General features: G+C 47.9%; 5 protein-coding genes across 5 annotated transcripts; 3 read left to right on the top strand and 2 right to left on the bottom strand.

Moving 5' to 3' along the window:
- Window positions 1–1,910: 1,910 nt before the first annotated feature.
- Window positions 1,911–4,994, top strand: GL218_02533 (Cutinase transcription factor 1 beta; the record flags this gene model as incomplete). The annotated part of the gene is made up of 4 exons (XM_033579055.1): window positions 1,911–2,230; window positions 2,442–2,674; window positions 2,804–3,330; window positions 3,378–4,994. The coding sequence occupies 4 exons, from the start codon at window positions 1,911–1,913 to the stop codon at window positions 4,992–4,994; spliced, it is 2,697 nt and encodes an 898-aa protein (XP_033439315.1).
- Window positions 4,995–6,840: 1,846 nt separating this feature from the next.
- GL218_02532 (uncharacterized protein) lies at window positions 6,841–9,921 on the top strand (the record flags this gene model as incomplete). The annotated part of the gene is made up of 1 exon (XM_033579054.1): window positions 6,841–9,921. The coding sequence occupies one exon, from the start codon at window positions 6,841–6,843 to the stop codon at window positions 9,919–9,921; it is 3,081 nt and encodes a 1,026-aa protein (XP_033439314.1).
- Window positions 9,922–17,244: 7,323 nt separating this feature from the next.
- On the top strand, window positions 17,245–18,303 carry GL218_02531 (uncharacterized protein; the record flags this gene model as incomplete). The annotated part of the gene is made up of 1 exon (XM_033579053.1): window positions 17,245–18,303. The coding sequence occupies one exon, from the start codon at window positions 17,245–17,247 to the stop codon at window positions 18,301–18,303; it is 1,059 nt and encodes a 352-aa protein (XP_033439317.1).
- Window positions 18,304–18,616: 313 nt separating this feature from the next.
- On the bottom strand, window positions 18,617–20,044 carry GL218_02530 (putative galacturan 1,4-alpha-galacturonidase A; the record flags this gene model as incomplete). The annotated part of the gene is made up of 3 exons (XM_033579052.1): window positions 18,617–19,174; window positions 19,269–19,423; window positions 19,516–20,044. 3 exons carry the CDS (start codon window positions 20,042–20,044, stop codon window positions 18,617–18,619), a joined length of 1,242 nt encoding a protein of 413 aa, XP_033439316.1.
- Window positions 20,045–23,560: 3,516 nt separating this feature from the next.
- On the bottom strand, window positions 23,561–25,735 carry GL218_02529 (NADP-dependent malic enzyme; the record flags this gene model as incomplete). The annotated part of the gene is made up of 4 exons (XM_033579051.1): window positions 23,561–24,437; window positions 24,495–24,820; window positions 24,892–25,322; window positions 25,396–25,735. The coding sequence occupies 4 exons, from the start codon at window positions 25,733–25,735 to the stop codon at window positions 23,561–23,563; spliced, it is 1,974 nt and encodes a 657-aa protein (XP_033438303.1).
- Window positions 25,736–25,792: the final 57 nt, after the last annotated feature.

Genomic DNA, 25,792 nt, shown 5'->3' with positions numbered 1-25,792 from the left:
CATTTTCTAATGAATACAATCTCATAGGACACAAGGTCCACTTGGCTTAGGGTTGGCCGCATGCAACATCGATGATGAGAGGACAAAGGAGTTTAGTGTGCTATGTACCTATGTATGTACATCGCGACGGTGACGGGGTCGACACCGATAATACCCCTGAAATTCTATGTTAGGTAAAAGTCTTCTATTATCCCGGTATTTACCGCCCAGGTTCTGCATGTTGTTACAATTCGAATGACACTTATCTGCGCTTGCGGCTTGCATTTTGCATTTTGCATTTTGCATACTGCAAACTTACGGAATGCATGCGTACAATCATCTTCCATGACGAGCGGTATTATATCGGATAGCCCTGCCCCCGGGACCACACGGATCATTGGTAGGCCGGGCGAACGGCCTTCGATCGTGTCTGTTTCTTATGTCGTACATGCCCAGGTCTTCATTATTGACAGGGGTGCGTTTACATACCAGATGCCAATTGGGATGAATGCTATCCCTTTTTTCGAATTTGACTGAGATTGTGATATGTGCTAATGGATCTATTCTTTACATCATCGCAAGTGCTCGAGCAACTTTCCTAGTAACTTACATTAATATCGAAATCTGTATTCAAGTCGTTTACATAAACGTCCCGATCGTTTCGTTAACTATTGCCTAATGGGTAAAAAGTTAACAATGATATCTCACCTTGATGGACATCAATTCTATAGAAATATCTTTTCCTCTTCCCCGCTAAGCTGACTCGAGGCCGTGGTCAGCTAAGCCGCCTTCAGACTAGGAAACTAAGCAACGTGATGCAGTTAATAACTGCAGAGAACCAGCGACTTGGTATTATTATAGCGTGTATCCGTGATTGGCTGCTCCGCAGAAACCAAGACTGACTGCTTCACGCCAATTAGACTTGGGCGTGGAGCTTTTTACAATCATGATCCTGAAGGCCAAGGCTGGGGTTATACGGAAAAGAATCGGAAAAGGAATCAACTCCCTAGACTCCATAAGGCAAGATTGCCTATAGTTAGCTGGAGAAGGTACCGTAAATGTATTATACTGGGTTATGATGTAGGTATTGCTTAGTTTGGTAGTCAACAAATCATATTCCTTCTATTAAGCCAGGCTATTGCTGTTTAGAGGAATTGTAGAGGTCACAAGGATGACGAGGCTACGCCTTACCAAATGCTTCAGATGTGGACATGTGAGAAGCCCGTTTTATCCTTCTAACGTTAGTCTCACGAAAGTGTTCCTTGCCGAAGCCAATGATAGGAGACGCACGCGAACACTTATTATGGAGATCGCAAAGCTAGGTTTTCACCAGGATTGCATGCAGGATATTAGACCCCGAATTACGATTATGAGCCCCCATCGGGAATCTAGTGGAGCGGCGACTTTTCCCAGAGAGGCATTCATTTATGACCGGTGGTAATCTGGTATTATGTAGTCTGGTAGTAAAGTAGTACTCTCGTGGTAACAATGGAATATACATAATACCATGAATCCCCCCCCACCAATATCCACCTCCACACAATCCCGTCCTATCCACCCGACCTTTCTTTCTCCTTGTTAATTCCAAAACTCCTAATCCCTAAAACTTCTTCTCATGCTGTCGAGAATCCTCGAGTCTCGTTTACTAGTTGTCGTTCGGTGTGGAAGTCAGAGGTGGGAGAGAGAAACCTCTCCCCCGTAGTCTCGTCGACGCAACTATCGACTATTAGATACGGCTTACAGCTTATACTTACAAACACCGTTTACCTCGTGACCTAGACATTCCAATACGTCTTCGTACTTTTTTTACACCGAAATTCGTCTAAGACATCTAGGATAACTCGGGTATTTCAGGAAATAGTTTCTTTCATACTTTTCCGTTACCAAAAACAACTACAAGTTTTCGTCTCGTTGGAAAAGGAATCTACAAGATGGCGATAGGAGACATACTCCCGGTCCGTTCACCCGAACAACAAGCCGACGAATCGGTAAACATCACCATGACCGACCGTCCCTCACCAATGCCGGAAGACAAGGAAACCTCGTCAGATTCGAATTCACAGTCAAAAAAGCGATCTGCGTCGACTTCGGAATCCAATGGCTCGGCCAAGATCACTAAGCGGAGAGCGGCGAGGGCCTGCATCAGTTGTAGGAGCCGAAAAGTTAGGTGTGATGTGGTCGAAGGGGCTCCATGCGGCAATTGCAGATGGGACAACGTCGAATGCATCGTACAGGAAAGTCGTCGTAGGAGGTGAGTTATCATCTTCCTTCCCCCTATCTCGTGAATTTACAAGTTCATGATCCAATTCATGTCTTTGGTATCTCATTATTCGATCCTAATTGCGTCATTCTCCAAAAATTGGTTTATTTTCAGCTCCAAAAAAAAATCTCCAAAACCACGTTTCTACTTTTCTACTTTGGTGCGTCGAAGCTTACAATCCCTGTCACTTTGTGTACTACAGAAAGAACCTTTTTCATTCGAATTCATCAACCGCTTCTCATAGCAGTGTTGCCCCGCAGGCTGCCGAGGCACAGTTAAGAGCGAAGCCCGCAAATCCAGTCGCAATCGCTTCGGCTGCAGCTCCGTTGCATTCCCCTAGCGAGGCAGCTCAATCTTCAACGTCTAGCAATGATGTAACTACTTCAGGGGGAATCTTGGATAATGGCTTGGAGAGTCACGTTCCTCATTTGCTATGTAAGTCATGGTTGTGGACCTCCAGATTTTCACATGCAAATATGCATCAACCTATCAACAAGGTGTCAAGCCTTGTGGAACGCAGTAAGCATCCCTCTAGTTGATCACGAGGACTGACATGTGCTTTAGATCAACGATCAGGTTTACGGCCTGACCCCGTATTGCTATCTACCCTCCAGGCTAGTAATACCGGATCAAGGTACCCCAGTATCTGGCCGAATCCAAACACGTGTCAGAGCTCAAGCTCGGCTGCCGGTACGGGGGCCTTGAGGACAGCACAGTTCCTCAACTCCCTCGAGGAGCCCGATGCGTCCTCGCAATTGCCTGCCTTCATCCGGCCTCTTCCGGCCAAGATAGCCCCTGAAGATGTGACCTACCTTCACACTAAGGGGGCCCTCACACTTCCAAGCCTTAGTCTTCAGAATGCTTTGCTTTCCTCGTACGTCGAGTATGTTCATCCTTACATGCCTCTCGTAGAGCTGCATGATTTCCTGGGTATGATCAATGCTCGAGATGGTCTATATGGTCAGATCAGCTTGTTCCTGTATCAGTCTGCCATGTTCGCGGCAACTGCCTTCGTTGATGTGAAGTATCTGAAGGATGCGGGCTATACCAGTAGGAAGGCTGCTCGGAGGGAGTTCTTCTATAAGGCTAGGGTAAGACTATTGTTCACGATCCTCTATACAGTTATTAACATATCCAGCTTCTATACGACTTCGATTACGAGAGCGACCGTCTCATCCTCGTACAGGGACTTTTACTGATGACATATTGGTATGAGACGCCGGACGACCAAAAGGACACATGGCATTGGATGGGAGTTGCAATCTCGCTAGCACACACCATCGGTCTGCACCGAAACCCGGCTAACACTAACATGACGCCGAGGAAACAGAAATTATGGAAAAGAATATGGTGGTCGTGTTTTATGCGAGATAGGTTGATCGCCCTCGGTATGCGACGACCGACACGGATAAAGGATGAAGACTTCGACGTTCCGATGTTAGATGAACACGACTTCGAGATCGAACCGCTCGCTGACGAGGTTCAAATCATCGGTCCCGAGTGTACGCTAATGCGGGATGTTATGATGCAACAGGAACTCGCCTTGATGTGCATTGCGAAAGCAAAGCTCTGTCTTTGTATTAGCCATATGTTGAAAGCACAGTACTCTGTCCTTATCAGGGATAAGTCGAGGGCAGAGAACACTACCAACAGCACGATGATGTTATTCCCTAACAAGCAGCTGGACAATGTGGAGGGTGTTAATTCATGCGACTTGGAGCTCCTCGCGTGGGTACAATCACTCCCGGTCTGCTGCCAGTACAGACCCTTATCAGCGCTTGACCTGAAGAACGGTCGCGCAACAGTCGCTGTACAGCGCAACCTTTTACACATGGTGTATTATACGACGATATCGGCTCTTCATCGACCACAGTTTCTCCCATCATCTCCGACGCATGCACCCCAGACGTCAGCGCAAGTTCAAGAGATCTCCCGGACTAGGGTTCGTGAAGCTGCAGCTCAAATCACGCGCATGGTTACCGACTTGCATACCCTGCGGCTTGAGAAGTATCTTCCGACTACTGGTGTCACTGTGATTCTTCCTGCTATGATCATTCACTTATTAGAGATGAAGAACCCGCTGCCACAACCTCGCGACGTTGCCATGCGAGGGTTCAAGCAGTGTATGAAGGTTATGGAAAAGCTACGCGACATTTATTCAGCCGCGGATTATGCAGTCGCGTTTCTGGATGCCGCATTGCGAAAGGCAGCTATTGATTTGCAAGTAGCGCAGAATCAAGCCTACGCAAACGGTGTTATGGGGACTACCAATGTCAAGACACCCTTGGCGCATTTCACCACTCCGGCTACCGCGTCGGTAATCGAGAACATGACCACGCCTCCACCAGAGAATGCACCGTATGCGACGACGCAGGAGGCTAGCCTATTCACGAAACCTGCGCCTCAACCGTTCGTGCCACCTACGGATCTGATCACCACCGCAGTCCACTCGCCCCCACATACCGAGAAGGACGTGCTTACACCTAGCGCGAGCGGATCCTCGGATGGACACGCTGCGACTATGGATATAGAAATGGATTTCGACAGCTTGGATAACCACGACGAATTCGACTGGAACGCGCTTACGGGTACTAACATCGACTTCGACCAGTGGCTACAGTTCCCCGGCGAAGGTATGGGAAACACGCGAACAGGCGGTGCGATGGGCGCCGGTCTAGTCACGATGAGCGATATCGACGGCTCGGCAAATTTCAACCTCGGCTTCGATAATGCCGGGCAGGGCATTGTTTCATAAGGACACAGCTAATGAACGCGATGAACATTTGACGTCTTGAGCCGTGGTGACGGCGAAAAAGGCTTGCTTTTAGGTAACTTACTCGTTGGGTTATTGGCGTTACGGGATTTCTACATACCGTTTTGCTATATAGATGTGGACATGCATAGGTAATTCCATGGGACGGGCGTTGGATAGGTACGTGGGGGGGGGGATCAAAAGTTCTACCTGGTTTTAGGGGAGCTGTATATAGTGCGGGTTTATTGTTTCTCGTCGTTGTTTTTTCGTTTTCCTATACCCGTGATGAGTATAGAATTGAGGGGAACGGGGGAGGGGTGAGTTCACTCGTGATAGACTTGGCGGAGGACTCGATATAATGATTAGTTCAATGAATATATTGATATGTCTTCTTATGCTTTTTTTTCTGCCTAGAATGCAATTCATGATGTATCATATATGCGGTGGTCCGTTTATGACTATGTATACCGGATATATTTATTATTCTGATTCTGATTGATAGACCCGACGGCCTGTATAACCCTGTCGCGGAGGAGGCTCATAAATAAATTGACCTAGCTTGCGGTGTGGCTCTTAGATGGACAAGGTAGCTGCTGCACATCATCTTTTTTCCCTGCAGCGAAATGCTACGAGATCCGAATATGATGTTCAAGATGATATCACGTAGTTTGACGTACATAACTAGATATTCTATGCATATGTATAGAGTTGAATATTGTTAACTAATAGTAATAGTATACGCGTATTTCTATCACATGAAGAAAAGTAATGGTACCTAAAATACCTAATAGGCTATGAGAGTGGAAGCCTTACCACGTCTATGTTGTAAAATGTATACTACGTATTCCGTACTGTGTGATCTTTATTCGATAAGGAAATTATCTGAGAGATGTCTCGGCGTACCTCATTTCAAGTTACATGTAGACAAGGGTATAGAGGTACCTCTACCCGCTAACAAGCAAGTCTTAAATTGACTTGGTCCTAGCTTCTTTCAAATGAGTTTAATGAGACTTTTAGCGCTTAAGAAGCTAATGATGGTTGCCCAGCGGCTCGTTGTTTCCACATTTTGTATTTGATAGCCAACAAGTACCTAGATTTGGTTGTCCACATGAAACTCGTCCAATTAGCATTGAGCTTTACTTCCCGCCTTGCCGCTGTACTTCCGCGAAGTTGTAATTGTAATTCTTTCGCATTCAACTCCCAAGCTTCTTGTATCCTACTTTTGTCCTACATTATACAATCCAATTTCTTTCATTCGCTTCTGTCTTTTTTATGCTTTTCTCTTTCACCTAAGTCGTCTATTAGGTCATTGTATTCAATTCCTTGTTATTTTTATTATACTACTTAAAAGTAAATGTGCATTACTGCATCACTGCGTAATCCCGCCGCTCCTTTGAACACGTCGCATACCCACCTGTCGCGCATATCACCAATGGCCATCAGCCTAACTTAAGTCTATCTCTGAGACCAATCCACCTTAGCTACGTTGCTTGATATTTCCTGCGGGCAGCCGAAGAAGCTGAGACTTTCCTTTTCGAAAACCTGCCGGCTCTCTGGAATCGCAGTGACCGGTCCAGGTGTTTCCCCTACTTCGTGTTACCAACAGGAACTTACGGGAAGGTGGCAAGGCGAACAAGGTCTTTGGCTGTAAAAACTCTGGGGGAAGAAGGAGATGAAAGTTTACAAACGAGAAACTCAATTACCAACTCCCTCCGTCATGGAGGACCGAATTTAACTTTTTCCGCATCTACGCCTATCCGTATCGACAGGTCATATTTGAGCTGGAAATGCCGGTTCGAAAAGTTGTACCGCCCACAGAATCCCGGATACTAACCCACAGCAATCAGACATGGCCGAGCAGCGAGTATTTACGCCTTCCGGCTCACGGGGCGCTGTTAGACGACACTTTCGCTCGAGCTCTCAGTCTCAGTCCCAGTCGCCAACCCACAATTCGCTTCGTCCCAGTGACGACTTGCTTTCTCAGCTTACACCCCTCGCGGCAGTCGACGCTCTTCAGTCTCCTACAGGAGCTTTAAAACAATGTATGGACAGAGCTTCAGCCTCCGAGCAAGCCTTTGCGATGAGAACGGCGACTGCCTCCCAGAAGATACGCGAGTGGTACGATGAGCTCTCCAGCTGGCCTTGGCCTAAGGACAGCTCTTCCGCCGGTTTTAAGATGCCATCTGGTAAGAAAAAGGACCCGTCCGACCCGAAGACGCCAGGAAATGATTCCAACGATGAGTTGGAGGAATCTGGCTTGCTTTTTGACGGAGGTTACCTTGGTAGTCTACCTGCCGCCGATGTAGATCGATACGAGAAACGGGTCGAAAAGATACGACGAGATTTAGACGAGTTAGATCTGGAGGAGATTAAGAATCAAGTTCTACATAATCATATCATGCCGCTTTCACGACCTGGCACTCCTCTGTTCGAAGGCGACCGTTCTCTCACGTCCACTCTTATGTTCTCGAAGATGGAAGATTTGACTGCGGTTGTTACCGCAATCACCATACAGGCCCTGCCTTGCCTATCCAGACTGTCAAGACTGTTGAACATGTGGGCGGTGCGGTTTGTCGTCCTGCGGAAAGTACCGTCTTTGCATTTTATGATGGCGGATGCCAAGATGGCTTTGCGTTCTGGCTGGAGTGCCATCGAGTCGGCTGAGTCGGGTGCTGCAAGCTCGACCGGACACGATAACTCAAAAAAGAAGCCCCGGCGACTTACTAGAAATGAGTTTGAAATCATAAAGGGCGTCATACAGAAGAAGATAATGAAACCAGGCCAAGTCCTAGACTCTATGCTTGATTCTCTAGAAGGATCAACGGATACCTTACCGGATGAGTGGTTGGACCGCATGGAAGCAATTGAGAAAGATTATGCTTCATGGGAAGCAACTGCTGAACGAAAAGTTCGGGAGAACGAGACACCTGGCTCATTTAAGGGATCTCCAGCGCACGGGTCTCGTATGGGGCCCGAAACTCCCCGACCGAAGATCAAGGTCCATGGCCCAAGTCCGACTAGGCTAGAGGAATCCGATGTCAGCCAGTTTGCCTCGCCTCCGATGCCATTCGATCCCTCTCCGGCAATTAGGCCTGGACGAAGGCCGAGCTTACCCAACCCCGAGCCGTCGAGAAGAAGATCTACGATTTCTTCCCGAAAAGACGGTGGGGTCAGACTTTTGACCGAGGAACGAAGCAAAATCATCCGGAGATCGGCTTCGCAAACCTTTGATCCAACAAGACATGTAACATCTCGGCGTGATATCGGCTCGGGAAGTATGCTCAGGGGGCAGAGCTTCAGTTACGACGGTTCTCACGACAGACGACCTCCAAAATTCGCAACGGCCAAGTCGACCGGTGCGCTGCCCAATGCTGCACGTCTTCCTCAGGGTAGACAACCTCAAGGTCAAGCACAAGATAAATTTAAAAATAAGCAGGGGGCAGGGGGCAATCAAATTAATCCTGTGCTAGGTGAAGTTAATCGCAACATCATTCGCAACCATTCCCAGGAACCCAACAAACCCAATGCAACTAATGAGGGTGGAGCAACTTTACTTGAGGATGATTTTGAACTCTTGGAACCTTCGGTCCTAGAAGCAGTGAATGAGGAACGAGAAGAGCCCGATTTACCCCCAGCCCGGTTCGAAGAACGGAAAGGCAGCATGGGGTCTGTCGCTTCTACTGTCATCCATGGTTCACCTAATGGTGGCGTCTTTCTAGGTCACTCTGATAATGGATCCTTCAGAGAGGGATCTATGGAGCCAGATCTACCACGTTTACCGGACCCTGATGAACCATTTTCGAGTGATGGTATGAGTCCACCTAGCTCGCCACCCTTGCGGTACAAGACTCGATCTACCTCTGTTACTTTTAAGGATGTTCCTGAGGTCGCTCACTTGCCACAAGTTAGTAGCACTCCACCCCGGAGTCCCATCGAGTCATCTGGAATCATAGATGGCGATGGCTCGTTTGAATACGAGAGCCAGTCCGGTAGTCCAGGCCGTATGAGCACATTCAGCTCTCTCAGCGAGGACGAACACCTTCAGCAACAGATTAGCGATCTCCTCCAGTCTATCCCGGCTAAGATCCGTCTTAAGAGGACACCCGGCGTTAATCTGAATCCGCCTGACTTTCAGTATCCATCACGGCCTAAACCCAGATCTTCGGACGGTACACGCCGAAGCAACTCTGGACTATCCTCACGTGGTGAAACTCCATCCTTCTCTCGTAGTGGAACTCCTTCGTTCATGTTGACTCCAGCGAGAGAACCTCGCCCAAGATCAAAGAGCAGCCAGGGAATTAGAGTCTACCACTTGTCACGATCCACTGGCGAGCCCCCACTCAAGCTACTGGTCCGCAGTGTCGGGGAGAACGGAGAGAGGGTTATGGTTCGAATCGGTGGCGGCTGGGCCGACCTGGGTGAATATCTTCGGGAGTACGCGTTACATCATGGCTCACGATCTAGGGGCGAAGGAAAGGTAGATATCAAGGATCTACCAACTGCGCCCCCTACCACAGGGTCAAGTCCAGCAAGCCGACCTAGTTCTTCTATGGGTTCTCCGGTTTCACCCCTTGCAATCCGCAAGACTAGAAGGAGCGTGGGTTCCGAAGGGGCCCCATTAAAATTCCCAAATACACCATTCGCTAGTCTTCCAAATGATGCGGAAACTCCGGCTTCAGAAATATCAAATAGGTCGCGCTCCTCGTCGCATATGGAATGGGATGAGGAGGATAGCGCTCTAGGTCTGGCGGGTCCGAAAGGGAGACGCGTAGATATGAGTGATGAAAGCCGAGCTTGGGTCGAGAGTGTGAAGGAGAAGGTCCGCATCGCTAGTAACGATCGCATACCGCCTCCAGAGCAACGAATAGACACGAAGTTCGGTGAAATAAACAAAGTCGGGGGTACTAAACGGTTGTTCAGGAAGCACTAGGGATATCTCTACGACCCGTAACGTACTTTGATCTCAAAAGGAGTTGCGTTAGGGGAGTAAATCAGGGAGTTGGAATTGCTCTGGGGAAGGGGAAAAGGAGAGGAGTAGGAATATTCCGTAAGAATAAACCCGGGAATGAGGATTCGGTTCGGTTAGCATTCCAGGCCGGTGTTCAGCGGTTCTTGTGAGCAGGCGGCCCTGCGGTTCGGGCCGCCACTACTGTGCACATTCATACACATATAAGTTTCTTTTTGTTATCAAGCATTTATCCATTGCTGAACCAATACCCCCTCTTTTCTCGACAATCATTTTGGCACTCGTAGGAGTGTTAGGGCATTCGTCCGTTTACAGACAGCACTTTAAATGCGTAAAAGCAACCAAATACTATATTCATATATTGAACATTTTGACTATCTACGTGAGTTTATGTATATCGTACCTTTCCCATAGAACAAGTAGAATTGTAGCCCATGTCTCATTATCTTGGGGTTGGAGCGAAACCCTAGTATGAGGCTCAACTACTGACTGGCGTAAGTTTTATCGCCATTTGAGGATTAGACGACCGGTTAGTTAAGCCTAGAATTACTAATTAAAACAGCTTTTCATCTCTATTACACATGATAAATATTCAGCATTAATAATGCGTTTCTAAGGTTACCTACCTACCCCCCAACGCACCCCCTAACAACATCCCACCTATGCCGCTATTATATTTGCCTACCTACCTGTCGTGCCCGCGTCGAGAAATCTCGAAGCTAGGAATGACCTTCTTCGACCGGGCGTACGACGCGGTACGGGGCTAGGGGAAATACTTTGCGAGTACCGCTCCCCTGTGACATTGCGGCGGCGGCCCTACGCTTCCTGGCTACGTGCATATGCTTCTCGAGTTGCTCTCGCACGAGGGATCTGGGCCACCTTCTTCTTTTTTTTTTTTTTTTTTTTTTGCTAGGTTAAGCGATTTAGGTACGGTTGGGCGGTTTTGGACTAAGACATTCTAGACCGGCTCGGACTTGGCGTGGGCCTGGGACCGGGGAAATGGGCTGCGTGGTCTTCGTAAAGCTTGATGGGTTCCGGTTACTGGTTACTGCGGAAGTTCTGGGGTGATGGACTGGGATGTCTGGGGAAGTCTACTGATGTGTTTATGGGTACGCTGTCTAACTAGGTTGTCTTCAATATGGCATGGAATATGGCATGGCTTGTTGAAGGCAACATTCGACTGACTGGCTACAAGACTTCGGACGGTTCTGTCTTGCTCTACTCAGGAAAGGGATCCCTCGACGAGACAAGTAACATGCGTTCATCTAGTGTAATGTGATGATAATAATCTTGTTATTTGCCTTGTGCCCAAGTTCCACGTCTCGCGCCCCCTAGAACCTGACTTCGTTCGTCCGTATGACAGCCCCGAACGTCGATGCAACAACAGCCAACGCCCTATATCTTGTACCGCGCGAAGCGGCCGTATACATCGTAAGGCATATGTCTACCTAAGGTAGGTAGGTATGCATCGAGACTCGTCTGTAGCGGACCGTGCCGTGGCAAAAAACGGCAAAGCCCATGGCCGTCCTACAGCAAGTTGCCACGCGATTGCGGTATTGTGGGGAGATTGCGGTTCCTTGACATCCTACCGCCGCCCATGGGTCAGCTTTTCGGGTTGATAACGATCTCGCCTCCACTTCGGTCTCGCTTCTCGGCCCGGGGATAGGCTGGCTGGCTGGCTGCCCGTGGGGATCGAAGTGCTGGGGCCGGACGGTTGCAGGTTTCCGTTATCGGGTCGGGCTTGCGCATTCGATGGCTTGGTAATAAAAGTATGGGGTTTGTATATCTACGGTAAATCTTTTATATAAAATCTCGTTTGTTGTCATCGCGATCACGGGAGACGTCGTATTCCTTACGACATCTACTGGTGATTTGCCCAAGTTCATATCAATCGACTGCGCTAGTGCTAGCTACTGTCTACATGTAGGCTGGGATGGTTGGTTTGTCTTTTCTAGCATGGCAAAACCTTCTATTCTCGGAAGTAGGTGTTGGTATAGATTGCTTGATAGTTTCTATCTATCCATCGGCCGTAGCGACGTGGTTCCTGTTATAGAAGGCGGCGAATTTACACGACGTTTTAGCCCCTATCAGGCTTGCTACATGACTACGACGGGGCGATTTCTATGCAATAAGGGTCCAGTCTTTTCCTATAGTGACGACCCCGTAAAGGTATAATCCAGCCCTACAAGTTCTAGATGGTCTAGCTATTATCCATCCATAGTCATTAGTAATATGATAAGAAGTAGGTATCATGATGATCGTGATGAACCGGGTTCTTTTGTTAAATCCGACATTCGTATTATATATCATAAAGGAGAGCACAGCAGTATCAGTGCTGAGCTGTCCCATCTGTGCCAAGGGGCACTACGGAATAACACCCGCATCCAATGGTTATATTTCCCGATGTTATTGACAGGTTAGGAGTTAGGCTCATATTCTCAGCCGTTGTGTCCATGTCGACTACGAGCTCGACTACGAACGAGAAGGTGTTTGCTATTACGAGACTTCATGTGTTTAGCACGTCTGCGTGCCTGCTTCTCGGCAATATCAGCAACTTCACCGAAAGTAGTGCAACGTTAGACGATGTAACGGCCATATTCTTTTTTATTTTTTATTTTTTTTATCAATCAGCGCTTTAGTATTAACTTCGCCGTGTCTACGTAACTAACAGGCAATATTGTATACTTGCGCTGCGTTCTATCATCTTATATCATATGTACTCTATAATCAGACTAATTTCATATATATTCTTGCTTGACAGGTAAACGGAAATGGGTATAATAGGTAGGTATATAAAAATTATATACCTAGATAAACGAGGCTATCTCGCATTATTCTATACCTATGGTTATTGAAATTCTTTGATGGGCTTACAACATGTATTAGCAAACTGTATTGATACGTTTGAGCTATTTCTTCGAGTGGGACTAACAGCAAACCAGGCCTCGCCCGATGGTTTCTCTACGATATTCGTGCGAGTTCATCTCAAGTTTTCAATCGGGTAACAGGAAGAATTTGGATCGGATGTTCTCTAGACACGAAACGTGGACTTGAGGTGTCATGATGCCTATTTGAACCAGTATGTGTTGGATCTTCATATTTATCACCAAAGGAGTCATAACAGTTCAACTTCAGGGTCCGACAATCCTCATCGTTGTTCATCCGAGATTGGTCGCCTTTTATGATTGTCTTAGTTGATGCGATATTGAGCTAATCGGGATTGTATGACGAGATCTACAGCCTCACATACGATTGAGAGGGTGGCGCCATTCTGCAGAAGGTAGTCTGCGGCCGGAACTTTGATCTGCGTGGATATATTACCTTTTCGCAAGGGCTGGGGAAATAACTGGAAAATAACAAAAGTGTGGCAACCATGATCTTCATTGAGCGAATCAATATTTTATTTGTTGGCCCTATGGTGACCCTGTGGTGATTCTAAGGGGTCCCAGCACAACGGAATCTCGATATTGTCGATATTAAGATGCATGGCGTCGGGTGTGTATCTCGGCGAATAGAGTGTTTTTCGTGATATTTCAATACTACCTTGGCGATCATGAGAACTACATCCGAGGCATCATAGTTCATGGCTGTGGGTACACAAGAATGTAGTGAAACATTGGGTAGAGACACAGGTCAAGAGGACCCTTCTTAACTCTTCTACAACAAAAAAGCCGTCGCACAGGTAAGACATCGGAGTTTTGAGCTGCATGGTAACTCACAGGGTCCAGCTGCTACCAGGTAGCTCTCCATAGGAGCTAGCTTTTAGGATGAAGAGACCATCTACACGTTGATAACTTCCAAGTCAACGAACCCCTTTACTTACAGCATGCGAGACGACAACTGTTGAGGATAGTTAGGCAGGTCATATTCCGTCCTATATGCATTCAAACTTGATCGATTGCATAGCCTAGCTGCAAGTCGCTTAACTCCGTAATAAAGCCTGCTTGACTTGTTTTTGGCTTCGCTAATATTACTTTTACGTACACGGAGGGCGCATTCTGTAATACAACAAACGTATAAGGTCATGATATCTCTCTCTTGTGCGACTAATGCTCTATGTACCTATGTAAGTTGATATTCGATTGAAGTCGTAATCTAAACTCACCAGCCACCATAGCTCTACTCCTTCAGCTTTGCTGACCACCCTTCTTCTCAGCAGAGTTGTGATACCCCTTGCCGAAGGCGGCGTGCAGCACAGCATCGCGTACCAAGACGTCAAGATAACATGATGATTTGATGGCGCAAACCATGGCTGAAACTGTCAATGCTGCTCAACCTACGCCTTGTTTAGATATTGGTGAGGCGACGCGTTGGCAGGCGAATATGTCAACGTCGATTCTCTCTACAAGTTCGTGTGTGTACCTACATAGTCCAACGCCCGAAATAATAGTTAGCGAATGCGTATACACCTTGATCTCTGTGTACGGCGTGTACTCGGGCGAGAAGGGTCTTATTTATTAGGGGTACGGGCATATATTTTTAATGTTATGCAGAATATGCGGAATATGCAGTGCGACGATGCATAGAAAACGGAAGTGGTTCAAGGGCAAAGCCCATAACAATGGATCATAGATCTCGCTCGATAAACCTGCGGAGTAGGTGTTCCCAAGACCAGCCAAGTGCTGCCAGTCAGAGTCAGTCAACTAAATTTGAACTGCCTGGATAGGATTAGTGAGGGGCAAAGGATTGTCGGTTCATCGTGACTAGCCCAGATATGGATGTGTTATGGATGCGTTTTATGGATGTAACTCTTAGAAACCAGAAATCATAGAGACCTTAGAGACCCCTGTTTTTCCACCCCGCTTCTTATTCCATCATTTGCATACGAGCTGCAGTAGCAAGGTCCATTGGGAACCATCAGGAACGCGGCGAACTTACACTTTTACCACTTACATCTACACCTACATTATACTAGTATAATAAATCTACGGCACTTGGATAAGCTAATAAGCCTCTATCTCATTTTCGTCATTAGCTGAGTGACTTAGTGCCACAACAACCCGCAGCAGCTCACAGCAGCTTAAACCCTGAAAGGTTGACGAAGAAGAGCGTGGAGACGGCAATGTCCGAAGCCACTGACCTTTGAGGCGCTTTTGGAGGTCCATCCTTTTTAAGACGCACTGCCTCGCTGCTTGTCATTTGACGTCTTTTAAGTCTTTCTAAGCGCTACTTTGAAGCGTTAAGAGTTGTCTTTTCATCGACATCTTCACCCGTCAAATTACTTACGACAAGTTCACGGCTGGGGCTTGCGCTTGAAATTACTCAACTCTTAAACGCCAGCGAATCACGACTTCTCGTACATTGCCGCTTATCCGTCTGCTGTTCCGAAGTTCCAGAGGTTTCAAGGAGCTAAGCTACAGTTGGCGGAATCTACTTGGAAGCTGGTCAGCAAGGCTGAGAAGCAGGGCGTTCGATTTACATATCAACTGCTATCAACTGCATTCTTTCTCCCCCTCATCAACACACCCTGGTTGCCATGTTCCAAAAATAATCAATAATCTCCCAATAAAGTTGGTTGAATATCTCCAATATGGTTGATGTCGACATCGACGCGTTCCTACGACAAGGCTATTGGCCTAACTCTAGAGCTAAAAGCCCAGATTCAAGATTGTAAGTTTCTATACCCCGAATCAAAATGACGTGGGATGAATCCCCAGGTATGAACCAAAGTTGGACGATTTACTGATACGTCATATGTAACGCAGCGCCACCTCGAGTACACCATCAAGTCAGTCCTCTTATGTAAATGTGACGGCTCCGAGTAAATTACCATTTCACACTCGTCGCCAGCGCGATTATCCTCCTCCGCCATGTGTTGAGGATGAGACGGCATCGCTCGCAAAGGAATATAGAGCCACGGTTCCAGTTTCAGGCGAGGGACCGATACACCGGGGGGATATTGACCAGCTGCCTATTCTGCTCCCCGTGCATGAATATAATCCGGAGAGACGCTTTGTAATAGTTTCGACTTCGCCCGATTCTACAGTTGATTCCTCTGGAAATGCTAAGCAGCTACCGAGGCGACCCAAATCTAGGGATTCAAACCCCGAACCCGAACCCGAACCTACCTCTTATGAGGCGAACACCGGTCGCAAATATGAAGCGCGCACGCGTCAAGAAGAATCACCTGAGACTAAATCAGACACGCGACCAAACCGTGAAAGACGTCGTAGCAAACTTGAACAATTACCTACTATAACTACGGACATTGAGCCTGATTCTCGGAAATCCGATACAAAGAGATCTAAATCTACGACGAGATCTGATAAAGGTGACGAGAATTACTTCTCGCCCCGCCATCATTCTCGGCTTCAAAGCGCAAGTACGCTGCCTCCAGATGTCATAGAATATGCTAGCAGAGGAAGAGATCGAGCATACTACCAAGGGGGCTCAGATTCTTACTCTCAAAATCGCAATCGCTCATCTCACCCTAATGTTGAGTACGAGAAGAGCCCTCGAGATGATAGGAAATATAGAGATAAGCCTCTTAAATCGGCCAAGTCGATAAGCCCTACTCATCACAAACGACGTTCGACTGCGGATATCCCCCAACACGTGCGAACATCCTCCAAGGTTGGCTATGAGAATCCTCCGCCATATGCCGAGCTTCGGTCGCCGAGAACTGAGACGAGAGCTGAACAGAGAGCTGATGATACTAGCCGTAAACAATATGAACGAGATACAGCGTCTCAAGTCTCATCTAATTCTGAAGAGAAACCAGAAGTCCCGCCTCATAGTAAATACATCTACTCAAGTGATGAAGACGCATCATATCGAGCTCGTCCCCGCCGTCATCGAGAATCAGTCGTATCTACTGACGGAAGATCATACCTCAAAAGCTCAGCAGAACTAAGACCCAGTAGCGATCGAAGATCCCGGGGCGCCTCCCCGCTTCCATCTTCAAGAACCTCCCAAGTCTACGAGAGGGAGTCGACTTCATCTAATCCGCGCAGCTCTACGTTCCCAAAAGATATTAAATTTTCACGAAGCGAGCATCGTTCTCAACATTCATTATCCCGTTCCTCTACGGGAAGATCCGAGCTTAAATCTTCCGCTCCGATCGTAATTCCTGTCGCTGCCGCTGCTGTAGCTGCTACCTCGGCGGCTATACATTCTAGTTCTCCCACTGATCCTCGTCGATCAGGTATACTTCCACCACCTAGAGTAGGATCTATCCAGCAAGATCCTCGCTCGTCAACATCGGCATTGTCGACGAGCCCTCAGAGACACGTACGCCAGCCGGTAGAATCCGCTTCGCCAAGGAGTCTTGTTAGCAAAAACCATTTTATGCCCCCGTATAAAAGATATCTCGACGAGGTGCAAGCTGGCGAGCTCCCTAATATGCGTGACTGCCCTCGTAGGCAAGCAACTACGGGATATATGGATTGGCTAACGCTTCCTCGTTGCGACAACTTCGACATATGTCCGTCATGTTACGAAGTCACATTTTCTCAAACCGAATTTGCGCACCACTTTGTTCCGGCGCCGTTCCGCTCGACAGACCGATATATCGTCTGCGACTTCGGGACTTCCCGATACTACCACATCGCGTATTTCCTAACAAGAAAATACGGAATGGCGGATCTAGCCATGTTTCGAAATATCGCCAACGTCACCGCTAAGAGCCAGCCGTGTTCGGGAGCGAGAGAAACTTCCCGAATCTGGTATTCAGTCAAAGATCCCCGCTCGGGACACCCTGTCGAAAGCTTTACCGTCTGCTACACTTGTGCGAAGACGGTCGAGGCTTTACTTCCGAATCTGACAGGCCTTTTCGTGCCTATGGACTCCCCGGCCGAAGCTACAAGGGGTGTCTGCGCGATGCACCAAGATAATGAACGAAGATTTTTATTCTATTTCGACCTTTTAGAGGCGGCGGCCGATAAGGCCTTAATAACTAAGAGCACGCCGGACGTCCAGGCCCTAGCCGATAGACTTCGCGACTTGACGGCCGTTCCCGAATGCGCTCGCGATACTCCGGTCCACAACGGTAAGTGGTACACGATGCGGTCAATTCCCGATCTTACGGTCTGTGAGGAGTGCTTCGGGGAAGTAGTCTGGCCTATGATTCAACGCGACAGCAGCTCCATTGCGGCCAACTTCCACAAGAACCCCCAGCTACTCCCGCTGGCCTCTTGCCAGCTATACTCGGACCGCATGCGCCAAATATTCCAGTGGGCCGTGCGGCATAACGATATGAGGTATCTGGAAGCGAAGGTCAGGGAACGCAGGCTTAAAGATCAGGAGTATCACGCCAGGATTGTGGGACTTGACCCGCACCGCTTCGGTACGGAATGGGTTGAGGCCGAGCTCGACCAGGCGGTTAGGGAGTGGCAGAGGTGGGAGTAAGGAAGGTCATTATAATGAATAGATAGGTGCGGTCATATAGATAGAGGGGGGTAGGCTAAGCTAGGATGGCATGGTATGGCATGGCATGGCAAGGCGGGGAGGGCATGAGACCACGCCGTTTATGTGTGACGAAGATGAATGAAACTATATTTATAGTGACGAGTAATGAGACATGGTTATGGCGAATTCTTTGGTATGAACTTTTGATTTTAATAAGTAAAGTATGAATAATTTTCAATTGCCCATAACGATAACAAGAATCCCTCCTCAACTTCTCCCTTCATCATCCCATCATTTGCTTCCACGATAGAACCTAACGGTTTCCACTCAACTGCTGCGGCCAATCAGCCGGACACGTCCCCGTGCAGGGGATGCCGCTCTCAGCCTGGCCCTGGATATTACTACACAAGTACTTGGGCGTACTCTTCCCATCCAGCGGGGTGATCTCGACGTTCTCAAAACTAAACCCCGAGCAAGGGCTAGACGCGGAGCAGTGGATCGCCGAAGCAATATTATACCGACTAGTCCCCGTCACGTTGATCCAGCGCACATCCTGGATCGGCAGGCGGCTCTGGTCGCAGCCGCGCGCCGTGTAGATGCACGAGGTGACGTAGATGGGCTGGTTGACGTTCTCGGCGCGGATGTTGGAGAAGGTGACGTTGCGCACGAGCCCGTTGCCGCTGTAGGTCTTGACCCAGGCTGCGTTGGAGCTGTGCGTGCAGGTGATGTTGTCGAAGGTTACGTCTTGCACGAAGTCTGGCGCGTTGCCTGGGTTGTTGCCCAGAGAGCCGATGGTTGCGCAGCCGGACTCGTAGCAGTGCACGTCGGAGACTTGGATGTTGGTGCTGTTGCCTTTGATGGCTATGCAGTCCTATAGGTAAGTTAGTTGAGTATCTGGTGTTTAAGCGAATAGGAGTAGGAGGGTGGTAGAGATATCGGGAGAGTTGAAGGGTAAAGGGGCTTACATCGCCGCAGGTCACTTTCCAGTTCTTGATGAAGACGTCCTTTGAGTTCCAAGTGTCGGTACCGTCAGTGTTCACGGTACTCCATTGGCTGTTACTGGTCGAGTTCATGTCTAGGTTCGTCATGGTGATATTCTCGCTGTACGCAACGAAGGTGTCTTATGTTCTATTAGCCCTCTTTCGTCTTTTATTCAAATTGCAACTTCAAGATACTGTTAGTAAATATGAAGGGAGAGTGAAATTAGCTTACGCCAGAATTGGCTCTGCCTCCAGGTGATTCCGTCGATAAGGACATTCTTAGCATGCCAGAGCGTTAAGCTGATCGGTCGTCCGGCCTGGTTACTTCCTCCACGGTTCTGGTCATACCAGAGCTGACCCTGACCGTCAAATAGCGCCTTGCCGAAGCCACGGATGCTGATGTCTTGGCCACCAATGCGCCAGGCCGTAGACCGCTGCGCGTACTCGACGCCGATACTGTTTCGCAGCCAATACTGGATATCCGAGGACCATCGTAGCGTACCATGGATCTCAATGTCCACATTGCTCAGGTCTTTAAGATCCATCACCTTCCCGATGTGGAATGAACCTTCCGTCAAGATGACCTTGCCGTTCTGTCCGCATTGCTTGAAAGCATCGAGGATCTGCTGTGTGTCGTCCGGTTCCTTACTACCCTCAACCGGTAAAGGTGTTACCGTGCATGTCGAGCCTGTGACGTTGAGAGCCGCAGAGGCTCCGCTAGCAAGTGCCAACAAAGCAGGTATAAAATATGTGAGCATCATCCTTCTTCTCTTATATGCTTTAACTTAGTTGTGGAATAAAAGATTTCCCCGGGCTTAGAAAGGAATCGCGCAATCGCTGCTCTTTTTCTAGCTTCAGGAATCTGAGTCCTAAGATGTGATGGCAGGAAAGAGAAAAAAAAGCGACTGCATTCCTATGGGATAGCGGAGCGTCCCATCTAGGTAAAAGCTTCGCCGAACCGTAGATATTTTAAACTACGGCCCCCCTTGGTGTCAAACTCTTCCAGAGTCGTAGAACCAGGTAATCCATATTACCGTCTTGGCTCTCGCGAAGTCCAGGCTACCTCGGTCGATGTTGGTTGGGCGATGGAATAGGGAGGGGGAATGGGTTGCTGTAACGCAAACGAGAAGACATATATTATCTTGATTCTATATTAAGGGAAAACGTGGCATCGTGTACCCCAGAAAGGATGCGCTCAAATCAGAATGCGCGGACAAAAAAAACGTAGACATGGATATTGGCGAACTCGGCTAATGTAGAGTGGGCGTGGAAGAAAGGGGCGAGGTTGATTAAGCGGATATTAAAAACCTGGGGTCTAGACTACAAGTACTTAACCTAGCAGTAATAACGGGGAAAGCTTCATAGTCAGGTAGATGATATGATTGATGGAGAAATTTTATGAGGTCAGGAGCTTAACAACTTATCTATCGCCAGTCCATATTTGCGGTGGTCCTCCCATTCGCGGCATCCTGCTCACAGGCTACGAGTATCTTGCTATTAGATACTAGATTATCTAGAAAGCACATGTTTAATAAAATAGTGAACCTAGACGCATAAACCCGTAAGATACAGCGGAACCATCCATTTTCCTACGAGAATAACAACAACTATGAGTTTCGATACGACGAATTTATGAAAGACGATTTGTAGAAATTCAACAACTATTTCCAGGCAACTTCTATAGGAAAAGATAGAGTGTTTAAAATAAACAGAATTTGAACATGGTCGATTTTAGTTAAGCCAGCTACGTAAAATTAATAGGACAACTTTTCTAAAAAGCCATAGGTTAATACAATACTGTATCTTCGATGGTCTAGATACTTAGGTGATATGTCACGATAAAGCGTCACCTAGCCAAGAATACCTATACAACTCATAGGATATCAACTATGGTACAAACATTCATCTTATAAAAGCTCAATTCGTCATGTGCATCACTACTACGATTCGTCGGGAATTATAAGTGTTACTATAGAAGTATATGGTGACGACGCTTCAAAATACGCACGGGTGATAAAGTCAAGCACACGCAATATTACCGCTAATGTAATAGACTTCCAGGCCGGAAATGCCACTTGCCCATGTTCGACTTTGGAATTAGTATAGAAGTTGCATTGGAGATTTGTTGGTATGAATAAACGAGAACTTTAAGCACCTGTGAATATAATACTTAGAGCCAGCGCTAATTAAGTAGAATAATGTTAGAGGAAAGAGGGAATGAAACATATATAAACGGAAGGTCTCATGTGTGAAATAATGATCTAGCTCTGTCCCGAAGAGGTTTCTCTAGACGTCGAAGTCAGTATCATTATCAACAACAACAAGCACATTCTTCTGCTAACAGGTACGCATCTTTATCAAGTAAAAATAGCAGCATCGCTTCTTAGACACGTTTGAAATGGATCAATATTTACATATTTTATCAGCTTATACCTTTCATACACACGCTGTACTTGTTGATTATGGGCAAACCCTTCAAGGCCGGGGTTTCCCACGAACTCAGGTTTATGTCGGGCAAAGGACAACAGGGACGGGAGTAACAAACTCCATAAACCTGCGTCAAGTCACCTACCAGCAGAACCCGAGGGATCACAATCCCTATCATACAACCTACGGATCAGGTCCTGTCCCACACCAGCAACTTCAACATCCTCGGCCTCTACGACATGTACGGAGCTCGCTTATACATCCATATTCTTATCCTATTAATACTATGGTAGGCATACAAGTCAACTACAACGACAGCCAGTCATCCCATATCAGACAACCACCCGATAGACCCCTTCAATCTGACCAGCCTACAAGTCTACGGAGTCTACATAACCCACCTACACAATCTAGTCTACCTACACAACCTACACAACCCAGTCTACCTATACGACAGAGACGGCACGATCTAGATAGGCAACATAGGCGATCCAGTCTACCTGGACAGCCCGGACAACCCAATCAGCCCAACCAGCTCGGACAATCCAGGAAACGTAGTAGGCCTAGGAAATCTCATCTGGTACAGAACCAAACACAGTCGTCATCGCCCGAGTTGGCGCCTCCGAAGGTTGAAGCATCACCTTCTGAGATCCACGCAGCGCCACTACTGAAGACCGAGTCGACATCTCCAGAGGTCAGAAAAGTGTCACCAGAGCCTCAACAAGCATTGCCAACGACCCAAACGGTACCACCAGAAGCTGAGCTAGCATCACCAGCCGCTCAAGCGATACCGCCGGAGATCCATACAGCACCGCTAGAACTTCAACAGGCAGCATCGGAGACCCAGCCGTTGCCATCAGACGCTCATTATGAACAATCAGAGTCTGAGACACCCCCCGAGATCCAAGGAGATATAACCGACCTCGATCCCGTAAGATGGGATGAATGGATCGAATTTTAAGCGGAGTGCTACGCTGTTAAAAGATATTTTCGTGATGGTTTTCACTCTATTGCATGGTATATGTCGTCTTGATGGACTGCTCAACCGATTAAGACTTCCAAGCATAGGGGACTCTTATTTAGGAGCGCAGGGAGGTCTGAAAGGGGCTGGCGGGATACACTTGACGTCGAGTTACAGTAATGATTCAGATGTTCAGCGTTAGGAATAGACAGGCACAGGGAGAAGGGATGGCAAGTGCCAAGGCATTTACGGATATCTCATAGCGATGGACTTTATAGACGGTTTGTTTAGGATTAGGTAACTAGGAGATATCCGAATGGAAGCGCTTCTCCTGAGAAAATTATTCCTACAAGGCCATTATGATGGTGCTCAATTTAAGTTAGTAGATGAAGTAATAATAAGATTCTTAATCGGCATCACTGGAATGATGGGAGTCACTAGTATTAGGTTCGGCCCTCAATGGAGCATAAACTACTTCGAGTTTGTCGGATGAGTTCCATAATTTCAAACTCTTAGAGAAATCGTCTGGTCTATCGGAGCACACATGCTGGTATTATAAAGAAACAACGAATATGTGAATGAAAGTGTTATTTGATCTATATAGCCCACCTATCTATTCGACCCTTATATCGTTGATTCTAGATCGCGGTGTTGTTTATTCCCTTTTTAACATGTTCCATGTTCTTTCTATCCACGGATTCGGAAGATCCCTCAACATGATGCCCGTGTAAGTAGCTAAGATCCCCCCAAGGATATATCCGAAAGTGCCTTCGTCGGAAGCGAAGCGTAATAATCATTATGTGCCAGACCCAAAGATGGGGAAAATAATACCAATAACGCCGACCATGAATCTCATCTTATGCATACCTCGTCATGCGAGCCACGTTCCTTACTTGAGGGGATCGTAGATCCTCTCCTTGATGTACTTCGTTAGAGCGACGTCACCCCATTCTTCCCATTCGACCCACTGTTCTTCGGGTAGAGTGCTAACACCTTCTCTGCGGGCAGCCTTCATCACCTCCCGGGCGACGACGACGCTGGCATCCCTGACACGCTCGATGTGGGGGTAGATCAAACCCTTGTGAACCTCTTCGGCATTTAGAGACTCAGATAACGAAGAAGCCGAGATATAGACCATCTCGTCGGTGATCTTTGACGCTTTGGCGAGGATAGCACCGAGACCTAGACCAGGGAACACGTAGACGTTGTTACCCTGGTTCGGCCAGTAGGTTACAGCGTGGTCACCGGACTTAACGGCAAACGGCGCAAATGGAGAACCAGATGCGAAGATAACGGTACCATCTGTCCACTGGACTGCTTGCTCAAATGTGCATTCAGCCTTGGTAAGAGGGTTGCTAAGAGGGAAAAGGATGGGTCGCCTTCCGGAGCCACCAGAGTCAACCGAAGCCTTGAGGGCACGAACGACTGACTCGGTAAAAACACCGAAAGTTGCCGTAAGACCAACGAGGGCAGACGGCCTCACATACTCGATTACTTCCTCGAGTGTGCGGAATTGGTGGCCGTTGTTATCCGACCGGGCAAAGTACTTCTTGTGGTCCGCCAACTTGTCACCTCGGTCTGCGGTAACCAGGCCCTTGGTGTCAACAAGGTAGAACTTCTCTTTCGCAGCTTGTTCTGAGAGACCGCGACGGGTGTAGTACTCAACCATCTGCTTTGCGACACCAACACCGGCTGAGCCAGCACCCATGAATACTAAGCGCTGCTCCTCAATGGGAACACCGGATAGGTTCACAGCGCCAATGTAACTAATATCATGTAAGTAATTAATGATAAGAGGTAAGATCAAGCTTCGAATCACTTACCCAGCTAATACGACGGCACCAGTTCCCTGGATGTCATCGTTGAAGCACTTGTACTTGTTACGGTAACGAGCCAAGTAGTTGAAAGCCTTCTCAGTCTCGAAGTCTTCGAACTGAACGAGCATGTTGGGGAAGACCTCGGCGGCAGCCTCCATGAATTCATCCATGAACTCCTGGGCAACAGCCGGCGAAGGACGTCTAGCCCGGAGACCCAGGTACAGGGGGTCCTTCAGGTTAGTTTCATTGTTGGTACCGGTGTCTAGTACGATTGGTAGAGTCTTTCCGGGGTGGATACCGGCGGCACCGGTGTACAAAGCCAGCTTGCCGATCTAAGTAGGAGTCAGCCTCAGATTTCACGGAGCACTAATGTAAGCCAAGATGGTAAGATGGTGGAACTTACGGAGATCCCCACACCATTCATACCGAGATCACCCAACCCCAAAATGCGGGATCCGTCCGTTACCACGCAGATTTCGGGGTCCGGATAAGGCCAGTTACGCAGGATTGTCCTGATTGACCGGCGCTGCTTGATCGATATGTACAACGCCTCCGGATGAGTGTAAAGCGTAGAGTATTGTAGACACACATCACCGATAGTGGGAGTGTAGACTAGCGGCATTAGGTCACGGACATTGTCGATAAGTACCCTGTAGAACAGATCCAAGTTTTGAGTCTTGAGATGCGACAGGTACAAGTACTTGTCGACGTTGGTCTGCCTAGAGTTGATCACCTTCATACACCTGGCGACTTGAGTCTCAACGTTTTCCATGGCGTGCGGCATTAGACCTGTGAGGTTCTTAGAGACACGCTCATCTGGGGTAAAAGAGAGTCCTGGATAGCTTGTGTGTTAGTAGGAAAGCAATCGCAAGGGAGTGTGGGCTTATTTAAAAACTCGGCGCAATACCTTTGTTCCACAGAGGCTCCCGTAATATTTGGTAACCACCAGCGGCGGACTGCGGGACGTAATCCGTGCTTCGGTACTGTTGAACCTCGCCGTAGTGGTTTTGTGCGTAACCTCGAAGACCGTCTAGAGCAGCCATTTTCATCTGTTCTTCAATTGCAGATATATCGACCGAGGACATTGGGTTAAGCGCAGACTGCCTCCGTTGCAGAGATAAGGACAGACGTTTACTAGAGACGGAAGTATGAGAGGAGCGCGCAGACGCGATAGAGAATGAGGAAGGAGAAGACGAGCGAGGCGTTGATATATCTGAACTGGCGGTGCTGTAAGTATTAAACGCCATTGGACGTCGCGGTGACGGGTGGCGTGCCAGTATTAAAAGACAACGGTTGGATGTTGA

Source organism: Daldinia childiae (genome assembly GCF_008694065.1).
Source record: "Daldinia childiae strain JS-1345 chromosome Unknown Scaffold2, whole genome shotgun sequence".
Taxonomy (NCBI): domain Eukaryota; kingdom Fungi; phylum Ascomycota; class Sordariomycetes; order Xylariales; family Hypoxylaceae; genus Daldinia; species Daldinia childiae.
This window is presented reverse-complemented; position numbering and strand designations above follow the sequence as displayed.